Source organism: Xenopus laevis, chromosome 1S (genome assembly GCF_017654675.1).
Source record: "Xenopus laevis strain J_2021 chromosome 1S, Xenopus_laevis_v10.1, whole genome shotgun sequence".
In the NCBI taxonomy this organism is placed as follows: Eukaryota; Metazoa; Chordata; class Amphibia; order Anura; family Pipidae; genus Xenopus; species Xenopus laevis.
The window spans coordinates 153,060,980-153,073,252 of record NC_054372.1 but is presented as its reverse complement, the minus strand read 5'-3'; the positions used below and the strand labels follow the sequence as shown (position 1 = coordinate 153,073,252).

Below are 12,273 nucleotides of genomic sequence, written 5' to 3'. Positions count from 1 at the left end.
CATAAGTATGGCAGTTTACATATGAAAGACAATATATATATATATATATATATATATATATATAATATCAAAACAGGGGGGTTGTGGGAGCACTCTAAAGGCTTTAAAGTATATATATATATAAGTATAATAAATGCTGTTGCATATGTACCCAAATAGGGGTTATTTTGTTACAAAGTTATGATCATAAAATTGATAAGCCACCATACCACGTCAAGGTAAACCCCGAATGGCGGTCCCTAACTTGTTTTATTTTTTATGTGCATTTTAGCATTACCTGTAATCAATGTCCATTGAACGCTGTTTTTTCACTGAGGGCGTTTGTTTTGGGAATATCTCTCCTTTAAAATCCTGATTGCTGGCTGGGGAGGATTTAGCCCTCAGTGAAAAAACAGCGTTCAATGGACATTGATTACAGGTAATGCTAAAATGCACATAAAAAATAAAACAAGTTAGGGACCGCCATTCGGGGTTTACCTTGACGTGGTATGGTGGCTTATCAATTTTATGATCATAACTTTGTAACAAAATAACCCCTATTTGGGTACATATGCAATAGCATTTATTATACTTATTTATATATACTTTAAAGCCTTTAGAGTGCTCCCACAACCCCCCTGTTTTGATATTATATATATATATATATATATATATATATATATATATATATATATATATATATATATATATATATATATATATATATATATATTAAAATACAATTAATATTTAACAAAATATATCATTCATCATACCTAAAGCAGTTTTTTTTAAATATATTTTTGTAAAATACTTCCATGAATAAATATCTACCTTCAATTTGCCTTGAAAGGGCTTTTGAGCCATGCACTACTATATTTCCTTTATTTACATATTCCATTTAAGGGAATAAGGATGTAATAATAATGATAATTCCATAAATGATGTTCTTCATTTTAATGGTTTTAACACAATTATGAAATGACTTGAATGAGCCTTATAACTGTTCTTGTTATGTGTGGTGTATGATGGGATACGATTAAGCCTATTATAATAAAAAACCCACTGCAGATTAAAAAACAGCTCTGCATTGCTGGTTGTTAGCATTGGTATAAAAGAAACACTTTTATTATTGTTGTTGTGTACAAGGACAGTTAAGGCTCATGCACGTCATGTGTTTCTGCATTAAGTCAACTGAAGGGAACGACACAATTGATACAATTATTACTCTACGTCACAAAATGTAAATAAGACAATAAATTAGTACATGTATAAGCAACCGTTTCAACTGAAGATTAGTATCAACTATCCAAAGGACATGTTTTCACTGCTTGAGTCCAATAGCGATTGATGTTTGTTTTTTTGCCTCTGTGTTTATGTGTAACAAACTCTGAAGAGGGTCATCAGCGTGGGAGTTCCAGATTGTCTGCTTTGGTATTCATCATTCCTCTAAATTAGGAAGGATAATCTAGTGAAGGAAAAGGTCCCTGTACACAAACACAATGATTATGGGATTCCCTACAAATTTGGCTGAGATTTCTCTTCCTCTGCAAGCTAAGCTCCTTGACTATGTTAGGACAGTTAATCCTTATGACTAAATGTCTGCTCTGGTCCTGCCCTAATCTGCTTTTAACTTGCATTTTTTACATAAATGCAGGATTTCCCTTCAATTTTATAAGTGATCCGTTGTAGGAGAGCAGAGGGTATTCTCCTAATACCTGCCATGACCTTCCTCACTTTTCTGCACTTGACATGCTATTGTATTTTCTGCTAGGAACTGTCCAAATAGAAATATATTCATAATTTTACTAGTCGGTATTTATTATATGTTGGGTTAAGGCTGCTATATTGTTTACAGAGGATTTACAGTAGAGACACTGGATCCAGCAGCTGCTGGAGGGCTCAGAAATGTAGGCCTGACTGAGGTCCAAACAGATGAGTACATTGAATTTATGTGAACAAAGCAGATCACCTTCTCAAAGCTTCTATGAATGCAGAGGAACACTAAAAACAAATTGCTGTGGATTCCACACATACCAAACATAATATACTGACCTATTATACAAAAATCTCATTTTAACCCCAAATGGATTAATTTGACCCTCTAGAGCTGATGTGTAAGCAGAAGCCTTCCAGATGTGGCTGAAATCTGTGAATAATTTGGGATGATCAAAATTAATGTAAAAAATATAATTTCCTCTTGAATTTGCCCCTCTATAACTCTTTTCTCCTTGTTTTGCTGAAATGTAGGTCACATTAACTGGTAGACACTCCCCTGCAAAGAGCCAAGTGAACGGAAGTCCGTCCAAATGTCCTCGTTATATGAAAATTCGTAACTGGGATACAAACAGTACACTTAATGACACACTGCACAGCAAGGCTTCCATGGTATGTCATATAACTGGCATTTGTACTGTCAGTCATGAGGTACTTAATGTGTATTAGTGAACTGGATGTCTTGGGTCTTTTAGCCAACACCCTGCACGCAGCAGATATGCATGGGAGCCGTGATGACACCCCCACATTATGTTCGCAAATCAGAAGACGTTCGGACTAAGGAAGAGCTTCTTCCCCTTGCTAAGGAATTTATTGACCAATATTACTCTTCAATTAAAAGGTAAGGCTGTTATTCCTTCAAATGAGGAGTGAAAGTTGTATATAATAAAATCACCCGATTCACATCTAGGGTGTTATTTATCTAAATCCGAATTTTTATCATGTTTTAAATAAAAAAAAAAGTCAGACAAAACAAGAATCCACGATTTGCCCTTATTTATCATTAAAAAAATGTGAAAAATTTGGATCAAGAATTTTAGACTGTCGCATGAAAACTTTGATTTTTTCAGATTCTCATGCAAAAAAATCTGAATTTTCCGGATTTGACAAACAAATCGCCTAAATCGCCTGAATAGCCAAAAATCAAATTCAATTCAGATTATCATACGAAACCCAGTGCAGCTCATAATATCTTCAAATTGAAAATTTTCAGATTCTGACTTTTTGCATCCTTGGGGTTTAATAAATCTAGAAAAAATCTAGGTTTTTTTCCAGTAAAAATTTGGATCTAATAGAAAATTTTTTTTTAAAGTTTTTTGCATTCAGACTTTAATAAATAACCCCCCTAAACTAACTGCTGCTTTGTAGCTACTGCAGTGCAACTGCAGTGGTGCAATGTAGCCTCTATGCTACTAAATCGACCTCAGTGAGTTGTTTGCAACCCAAATCTACAAATGCAAGTCTAAAGCATGCATTCTGAAGCATACAATCTTTTACTGCCTCTATTACTCTTTCTCTATTGTTCAAAGGTTTGGCTCAAAGGCACACATGGACAGACTACAAGAAGTGACAAAGGAGATTGAATCCACAGATACCTATCAGCTACGAGATACAGAGCTTATTTATGGAGCCAAGCACGCCTGGAGGAATGCATCCAGATGTGTGGGGAGAATTCAGTGGTCAAAATTGCAGGTCAGTGTCCATCCATGTTGTTAGATTTGACACTTTTATTATAATATTATTATATTAATTAATAAAACTACAAATATTGCATTGAATTTATTTAATGCATCATGCCGTAAGCCACAATGCTATATATATATATATGGTTCACTCAAGGCTGAGGCAAAGGCATTATTTATGTGCAGTCATTGCTCAGAGCTGGTAGACCCCACTAAGGTGACCATACACAGGCAGATTTAAGATGGCAATTCGGGTCCTTTAGACTTATTTGGCAGCTTATCTGCCAGTGTATGGGGCCTCCCAGACCAATATCTGACCTAAAATCGAATTCAATTCAAGAATTCAAAGCCATATTAAATAATTCTTGGAAAATCCCTGTTTACTGTGATTAGAATCTGTAAAGGTGGCCATACACTGAGAGATCTGCTCATTTGGCGATGTCGCCAAACGAGCGGATCTCTCCCCTATATGCCCACCTTGAGGTGGGCAATATCGGGCTGATCCGATCATGGGCCCTAGGGCCCAACTATCGGATCCTAACGCATGGGAAATGGAGGTCGGATCGCGGGACCGTATCAACGAACAGATGCGGCCGCGATCCGACGGGATTTTTCGCCCATCCGATCGAGATCTCGATCGGTGAAGCCCGTCGGGGGGCCCCATACACGGGCCAATAAGCTGCCGACACGGTCTGTGGCAGCTTTTATCGGCCCGTGTATGGCCACCTTTAGGCAATCTTCTTGTGACCAAATTTTTAGGGCACCATTCAGCAGGGAAAATATTTAAAGTGTCCAATACCTATAGGTACCTATAGGGTATAGAGAAGACCTTCTTGGGACCTATTAAATCTGCACCATTCACATGGAAAAAGATTGTTCTTAATGTGACAAAGAGATTAAACCAGAATGTTGTGAGAGTGCTGCTTTCCAGCTAACTATACCATTTTTATGACTGAGCACGTATGCTCCAAGTCAGATCGGAAATTAAGATGGTAAGAAGTACTTGATGAACATGACATAAATAGATCAAGGCCAGAGCTTACCTCGGGGGCCAATGACAGAGGTTTAGGATTCTCTGGTTATCTTGTAATGTACCAATTACCTTTCCACTATGTATCAGCAGTCATTGTGTCTAGGCATGTGCTGCCCTGAAAACCTGCCTATTAGTGCCTACTGAATGATGTTATTGGACATCTCTGATCCAGGCTGTTTTATTATCAATGTATTCATGTCTTCTGCTTGAATTTATTGCCTGTAAGCAATAAATTAAGGCGTTTTGTGCATTTGCTTGTAAACTGTTTCCTGTGCTGCAAAGCTATGTACTACATGTAATTTGATGCAATTATCCACAAATAAAGAATGATATTTGCAGTTAAGGTTTTTTATGTAATAAGAACCTAATACACCATCCAAAGTGTCCAGCTGAGGGTCTAATTGTCTGTGTACATGTTAGAAAACCTGCCAATAAGAGAAGAGAGATTATTCCGTCATGAAACTAATAAGGCTTAGAGGCACCATAAAACATATATTTATCAGTAGCGCTTGGCTGTAGATTGATTTATCACTGTGTGCAGAACTGGAGAAAGACAGCACATCCCTATATTACTAAACTCGGGGCATATTTATAAAGCTGTTATAAAAAGAGCAGAGTTAAAATACTCCAAACATCCCAACTTTAACTCCAGGACACACCATGTAATATCATGTACAATGAACAATCTGTGTAGTGAATGTGTAGTGTCAACTTCTTCTAGCTCCACAACTTGATAAATTACACCCCTTTTACTCTAGAATTAAGCAGAACCACACAGCTGTAAACATACCCTTTTGTTTCACATCTCATTTCAACGTTTATTTTGGCGGAATTAATTTTACACAGTTTCACAGTATGCCCCTAAATACATAATTAGAGTGAGAGATCTATTGCACAGACTGCTAGGCTAGCTTGGGTCTTTGGGTGTGTTATTGGGCTCAATAACAGTTGCAGAGGAAAGTGTGACTATAAAATAATCCAATCTCCCGTTTCTACTCCTAGGTATTTGATGCTCGAGACTGCACCTCTGCTCACGGGATGTTCAATTACATTTGCAACCACATTAAATATGCCACCAACAAAGGCAACCTCAGGTGAGAACATTCTATCCTTGCATCATATAGTTCTTTATTGACATACCTTCAAGATGATCTTAATGGCGATTACCTGATGTCTCTTCACAGATCAGCAATCACTATTTTCCCCCAAAGAACGGATGGGAAGCACGACTTTAGAATCTGGAATGCTCAGCTTATTCGCTATGCAGGATACAAACAGACAGATGGTTCCGTGTTGGGAGACCCTGCAAATGTAGAATTGACAGAGGTAACATTATACAAAGCTACACCCTGTGTCTCAGCCCCATCATGCACCAGTACATGAGGATATTACATTTATGTCACAAACCCAAGTTATGTATTAGTGTTAAATAAGAAATATCTGTATATTTCCATCGTTAGATCTGCATTCAGCAGGGCTGGAAGGCTCCGCATGGACGTTTTGACATACTACCTCTACTGCTCCAAGCAGATGGCAGTGATCCTGAACTGTTTGAGATCCCCCCTGAAATGATCATGGAAGTAAACATAAGGCATCCCAGGTATGAAAGAGGCTACCAGGATTAAATAAAAAGTACCATTATCAATATGTATGTAGCGCTATAATAAACTCTCTATTATAAGCTTACTTTCATATATTTGTGTCACGGATGAGGCCTTTTCCTTCGGGGAGTAAGCCCTCGCAACGGTGTGGAGGCAGGGTGTAGTGCAACTGTAACAGTGTGCCAAAGCCCAAGAATTAGGCGCCAAAGGTTCTTTATGCTTAACCAAGGAACATCTCCCAACAAGTATATTTTAAGCAAATAATTCAACATTTTTAAAATGTTTTCCCTCTTCTCTGTAATAATAACAATACCATGTACTTGCTGCATGAATTCATATTGGTAAAAACAATCTATTGGTTTTATTTTATGTCAAAATGACTTTAAGTAGTCTTAAGGCATGGTGATTATGGAAACATTCCTTGCCTAGAAAACTCAAGACCCCTCCCCATCATTTGTGCACATGCGCAAATTTTCATCATCAGGACGGGAGCACTGGGGATTGGCACATGGGAAATTTAAAAAACGATTGTATCTCATGATCATCAATGTGGGTGTGGTTGCCACCCCCTAAAATCCTGCCACCCTAGGCCTGGACCTGGGTGGCCTTTCCACAAATCCAGGATTGTTTACACTAAGATAAGTGCTGAAAAAGAATCCCAAAATATAGCGTATAATAACAAAATACAGTGCCTTAGCAAATGTATTGCAGGGCATTTAAAAGGTATAGATGTCCCAGGGTAGTATATGAAAGCATCTGCATGATCTAAGGCTTATTCTTTGTATCCCTAACAGACTAGAGTGGTTTAAGGATCTGGGATTGAAGTGGTATGGACTGCCTGCTGTATCCAGCTTGCTGCTAGAAATCGGAGGATTGGAATTCAGTGCCTGTCCCTTCAGTGGATGGTACATGGGGACAGAAATCGGTGTTCGAGATTACTGTGACAACTCCCGCTACAACATACTGGAGGTACTGTGGCCTGGTAAAGAGCTCCACCTTTTGACAAACAAAGAATACTGCACAGACAAGACTGCAGACGCCACTTTCATAACTTCACTTGAATAATTTCACGTTTGGCCTGTAATATTAAATTATTTTGCTTTTATCAGCCCATAGTTATACATATGAACAAGTGTATCACATTCTTTTGTCAATTATTATTTTTTGGATAACATATGCTAGATATCTGCACATCAAACAGTTAATAAAGAATTATACTAATTAAGGCATTATTTGCTTTGATCTATTTAAAATATCTATTTTACTTAATTAGCAACATTTCTAATAACTCTAGCTTGTTTCTCATGGGATTGCTATACCAGTTTATCTTTCTTTGCGGTTGGGGTATAGCAATTTGCTATGAAAGCACAGCTAGATATCCTTTGATAACCAGGGCAAGAACAGATTTCCTTTAATTCAGCTAGAAAATCTATATAGACGTCTTGCTTTTCTTCCCTCTACAGCCCAGAAGGAGATACCCATAAACTAGAGCAAATATTCCTAGTGTTAGTAAACTAACCTTGTTAATAATTGCTGCAAATTTACCTTTATTTGTTCCTGTATTTTGTCTTGGATTCACATATTATACAACTTTTGTTTCAGGAAGTGGCCTTGAAAATGAATCTGGACATAAGGAAAACATCTTCTCTGTGGAAGGATCAGGCCCTGGTGGAGATAAACATTGCTGTGTTGTACAGTTTCCAGGCAAGTTCTGAAATCTCTAGTACTAACTTTTAGCCATAAACCCGGGATTTATATTGAAAATGTAACTAATAGAAGGCAGGTGCAATGGGGGCAGGGAACTAAATCAAATAAAAAGTGAACCCTCACACCCAACTGCTAGTATGGTGCAGGGTTTAGATAAAGGGATGGAGAAAAGATAGACTGATGTAGATACTGTAACTGGGCTTTGTTTAAACGTGATATTTAAGATGTTTGTAATTTTAGGTACCATTACTGAAAATGACATAATTCTGTCATTGTTCTATGAATGTACAATCAAAAGTCAAACCCCAGATCCATCATATTCAGTTGTATCTCCTGCTTTATGCTGCAGAGCGATAAAATAACAATTGTGGACCATCACTCTGCTACTGAATCTTTCATCAAACATATGGAGAATGAATACCGGTGCCGAGGAGGCTGCCCAGCAGACTGGGTTTGGATAGTGCCGCCGATGTCTGGGAGCATTACACCTGTATTTCACCAGGAAATGTTAAACTACCGTCTCACGCCTTCATTTGAGTACCAGGTATTTTTCATAAGCCGATAACCTACAACACTGAAGGCATTCAACTTGATAGAGCCCAGTGGGAAGAATCAAGTTACAGAAAAGGAAGACACTCAAATAAGAGGAAAATTAATTAAATAACCTTACATATAACATGCACAGAGGGCAATTGACCTGTAGCAAATATGAACTAAGTGCCTTGGAGTAACCTGGCACGGGGGCACCAGAACATGTTGGCAGTTCACAGTAATATCCCTGTTGTGCTGTGTCATTACTTTTAAATATAAATAGTTTCATATGATCAGCACTGATAGTATCTAGCACCAATACTATACATGAGGATAGAAAAGTATAGCGTTGGCTGCTGACAGCACCCCACGGGGTGTAGCACACTGTACTGGAAACATAAGTGCTTTTAATACACAGCTTGACTGCATATTATATTGTGTTTTGCTTATAAACAGGCAGAGAGAACTGTATTAATAATATTTACAATTCCAAATAGCAGATAAAAAACAGAAAATTAATACTATAAAGAATTTTCCTTATTTTATTGATGCACCAATTTTCTCTAAATATGTGTGGTTTTTGCAACAATAGATTATACAAGTTATATCAATGAAGTTATTTCCAATTGTATGTACCGTATATACTCGAGTATAAGCCGACCTGAGTATAAGCCGAGGTGCCTAATTTTACCTACATTTTCACCCAGAGAGGGATATTCTAAGACAATTTGCAATTGTTCTTCATTTTTTTATTATGTGTTTTTTTAAATTTCTTAGCATTTTGTTCAGCTCTCCAGTTTGGAATTTTAGCACTGGTTGCTAGGGTCTATATTACCTTAGCAACAGGTAACGGCAAATATTTGAAAATTATACAAAAAAAAATGAAGACCAATTGAAATGTTGTCTGTTCATCCCCACCCTATTACGAGTGACACACAGAACATATTTTTTTTAAAAAACTGAATTTTTTGTTTTGTTTTGTTTTTTTAAGTACCTGTGATGCTGCAACAAGGGGTTCAGTAAAGTCCTTGGTTAAGATCCAGAATGTGCTAGAAAGGAAGCTGCACCTAATAGAATGCACATGCCAGGTCTAACTACGTTGGCTGCCTGAAACGTACAATTAACTTGCAGCCTGCAGGCACAGTGAGTGCAGCCAATAGCACGTGACGTCAGCGTCCTCAGCACACAGCCGCAGACAGCATCCTCAGGCAGTACACACCCTCTGAGCATCTGATTGGAGAAGGATTAGGGGACGCGCCTCCAAATTTTCATTGGCTACGCAAAATCAGGAAGTGCGCAAGCTGCCGAGTGCCCTGCGGCGTGCAGTATCCCACAGCTCACAAGCCCATAGTTTTCACGCGCCGAGGCCCCAGGCATTCTTACTCTGGTCGGGTACTGTGTATTTGCCAACAGTAAAGATGGCATCCCGGACAGTTCTAGTCGCAGATGCAGGTCAGGGGGCACGTCGCGTCGATCAGCTAGGTCATTTTTTTACTGACTCGAGTATAAGCCGAGGTAGAATTTCTCAGCTTATTTTTGGTGCTGAAAAACTCAGGTTATACTCGAGTATATACGGTAACTCAGCATATTGTAAAAATTCACACATTTATGTACTACAAAAATATATCTCTGTTCTGTGTTCCTCAATCTAAAATTTGCCAACTTGCCCAAGCTCACAAAGACCTAGAAAATGAAGTAAACATGAAAAAACTCAAACAAGAGTCTAGTGACAGTGCCCAGTTAAAGGACAACTAAAATCATAATAAAATCACAATCATAAACCTGGAGTTTTGAGGGGCTGCCACATATAGGAGCTTACTTGCAAACATTACGATACATTTCCACCTGCATTCTAACCCAAGACAAGAGTGTAATGTTTTTCAGTGTATGGCTATTGCCCTAGAACAGGGGTGCCCAAAAGGTAGATGGGGATCTACCAGTAGACCTTTAGCTGGTTATGAGTAGATCTCAAGACACTGTCAACAAACAGCTTGTCTAAATCTGCCTCTATTTCATGCTTTTTATTCAGATATTTATTACGTTATGGTTACATAAGAAATAGTTGTTTGTTAAATATAGCAATATACATTTTCCCATTAATCAGTATTTAAATTATATTTTTCATGGAACAGAATGCTTTTATGGATGTAGATCATAATGGGACAACATCACTAAAAGTAGACCTCGCATTAGTAAAGTATGGGCCCTCCTGCCCTAGAATGTCTAAAAAGAGGAAAACTGAAATTTAGCTGCAGAACAAACTTATCAGTTGAATCTGATATATACAGTATTTTGGTATCCTGCAATATTGCATGTAAACAGTGAATCAAAGGGCTTAATATAGTTAAAGGTGAACTAAGGTTTAATTAAGGATTTATTTAGAAATGCTATACCTTGTCTGAGCGCTTGTGCCATCCACCACAACCCTTTAGCAGTGATTTGTGCCTCTAAAGATACTCCCAGTTGCTCCCCATCTTGTTTTCTGCTGATTCACTGCATATGCTCTGGGTTCCTGTCAGTTACCTGAGCTCAGGGACCAACAACATACAGTATAGAGACAATATATAATTCACAATACAAGGCTGATTAGTAATTCACATTTATATCACAGGGCAACTTAGAAACCAGTGCATCTGTATTAGAATTAAAGCTCAACTCTGTAAAATCAGCCCCTATGACAGATGAAAACGAATTTTATGATTTCCATTGATCCACTAAGCTTGGGGGGTTATTTATCAAGGTCCGAATTTATCTCAATATCGGCTGCTACTATTATTATTCGATTTTCCAGAAAATTTGCTTTGCGGGAAAAGCTCAGGTTTTCACTATTTTTTCGTGAATTTTCCCTGAAATCTCCGAATTTTTTGGAGTTTTCACCCAAAAGCTCCGAAAACATTTTGAAATTGCCCGAAATCCCAGACATAATCAAAAATCAATGGGACTGTTCCCATTGACTTTTATGCAACCTCGACAGGTTTGAGATGCTGTGTTTTTATATTCAGGCCTTTTAGCCCTCGGGGTTTAATAAATTCCGAAAAATTTGTGATTTAATAAAAAAAAATCAGGAATTTTTCGGATTTCAGGGAATTTCGGGTATTTGGAGCTTAGTAAATAACCCCCTTAGTTTTTCAACAGAAGGCCACAGCATGTGCAGGGTCACTGACACTCAAAAGATGGCCTATCAGAATCAGAAGATGGGGACCTCTGTGGAGACACATTTCATTACTGCTATAGAGTGCTGAACCTCTGGGCTGGTACAGTAAATTCACTATATAAAATACAGAACTTTTAGCTATGTTTTTTCTAGCTTTAGTTCTATAAACAGAAAAATATGTAATAATGTGTTTAAACAAATCATTTCATGCAAACCACATTTTACTGAAAATTTTAAAATCAGAAATGTAGGCCTCCAAACTAAACTTTCCATATCTCTGTAAATCTGACCAACCATGTGTAGCTGTATGTCTTGCTTTGATTGTTAATTGATTTTCTATTGATTTTCTATTAATAATATATATATATATATATTTTCCCTACGTGTGTGTGTGTGTATATATATATATATATATATATATATATATATATATATATATATATATATATATATATATATATATATATATATATTTGTATATTACCAGCCGGATCCATGGAATACCCACGTATGGAAAGGAGTTAATGGAACACCAACAAAGAAAAGGGCCATTGGATTTAAAAAGCTGGCAAAGTAAGCAGTGTGGATATTAAAGGTGAACATATTATTGGTGAAGTTTTTATTGATTTTGAGTAAGTTGTAACTTTTTCAACACAGGGCGGTTAAATTTTCAGCTAAATTAATGGGACAGGCCATGGCTAAAAGAGTAAAGGCTACAATTCTCTACGCAACAGAAACTGGGAAATCACAAGTCTATGCAAAAACTTTATGTGAAATCTTCAAACATGCATTTGATGCAAAGGTGAGTAC

At 37.4% G+C, this 12,273-nt stretch overlaps 1 protein-coding gene across 2 annotated transcripts in view; it reads left to right on the top strand.

Moving 5' to 3' along the window:
- nos1.S (nitric oxide synthase 1 S homeolog) overlaps nt 1-12,273 on the top strand; it is a 63,893-nt gene that overhangs the window by 35,561 nt on the left and 16,059 nt on the right. For both annotated transcript variants that reach the window (XM_041580386.1, XM_041580387.1), the window contains exons 4-14: nt 2,230-2,367; nt 2,451-2,596; nt 3,285-3,447; nt 5,473-5,564; nt 5,655-5,796; nt 5,931-6,070; nt 6,866-7,040; nt 7,674-7,775; nt 8,128-8,322; nt 11,951-12,036; nt 12,121-12,265. In XM_041580386.1, coding sequence (XP_041436320.1) covers nt 2,230-2,367; nt 2,451-2,596; nt 3,285-3,447; nt 5,473-5,564; nt 5,655-5,796; nt 5,931-6,070; nt 6,866-7,040; nt 7,674-7,775; nt 8,128-8,322; nt 11,951-12,036; nt 12,121-12,265 — 1,524 coding nt within the window. The remainder of the gene's footprint in view (nt 1-2,229; nt 2,368-2,450; nt 2,597-3,284; nt 3,448-5,472; nt 5,565-5,654; nt 5,797-5,930; nt 6,071-6,865; nt 7,041-7,673; nt 7,776-8,127; nt 8,323-11,950; nt 12,037-12,120; nt 12,266-12,273) is intronic.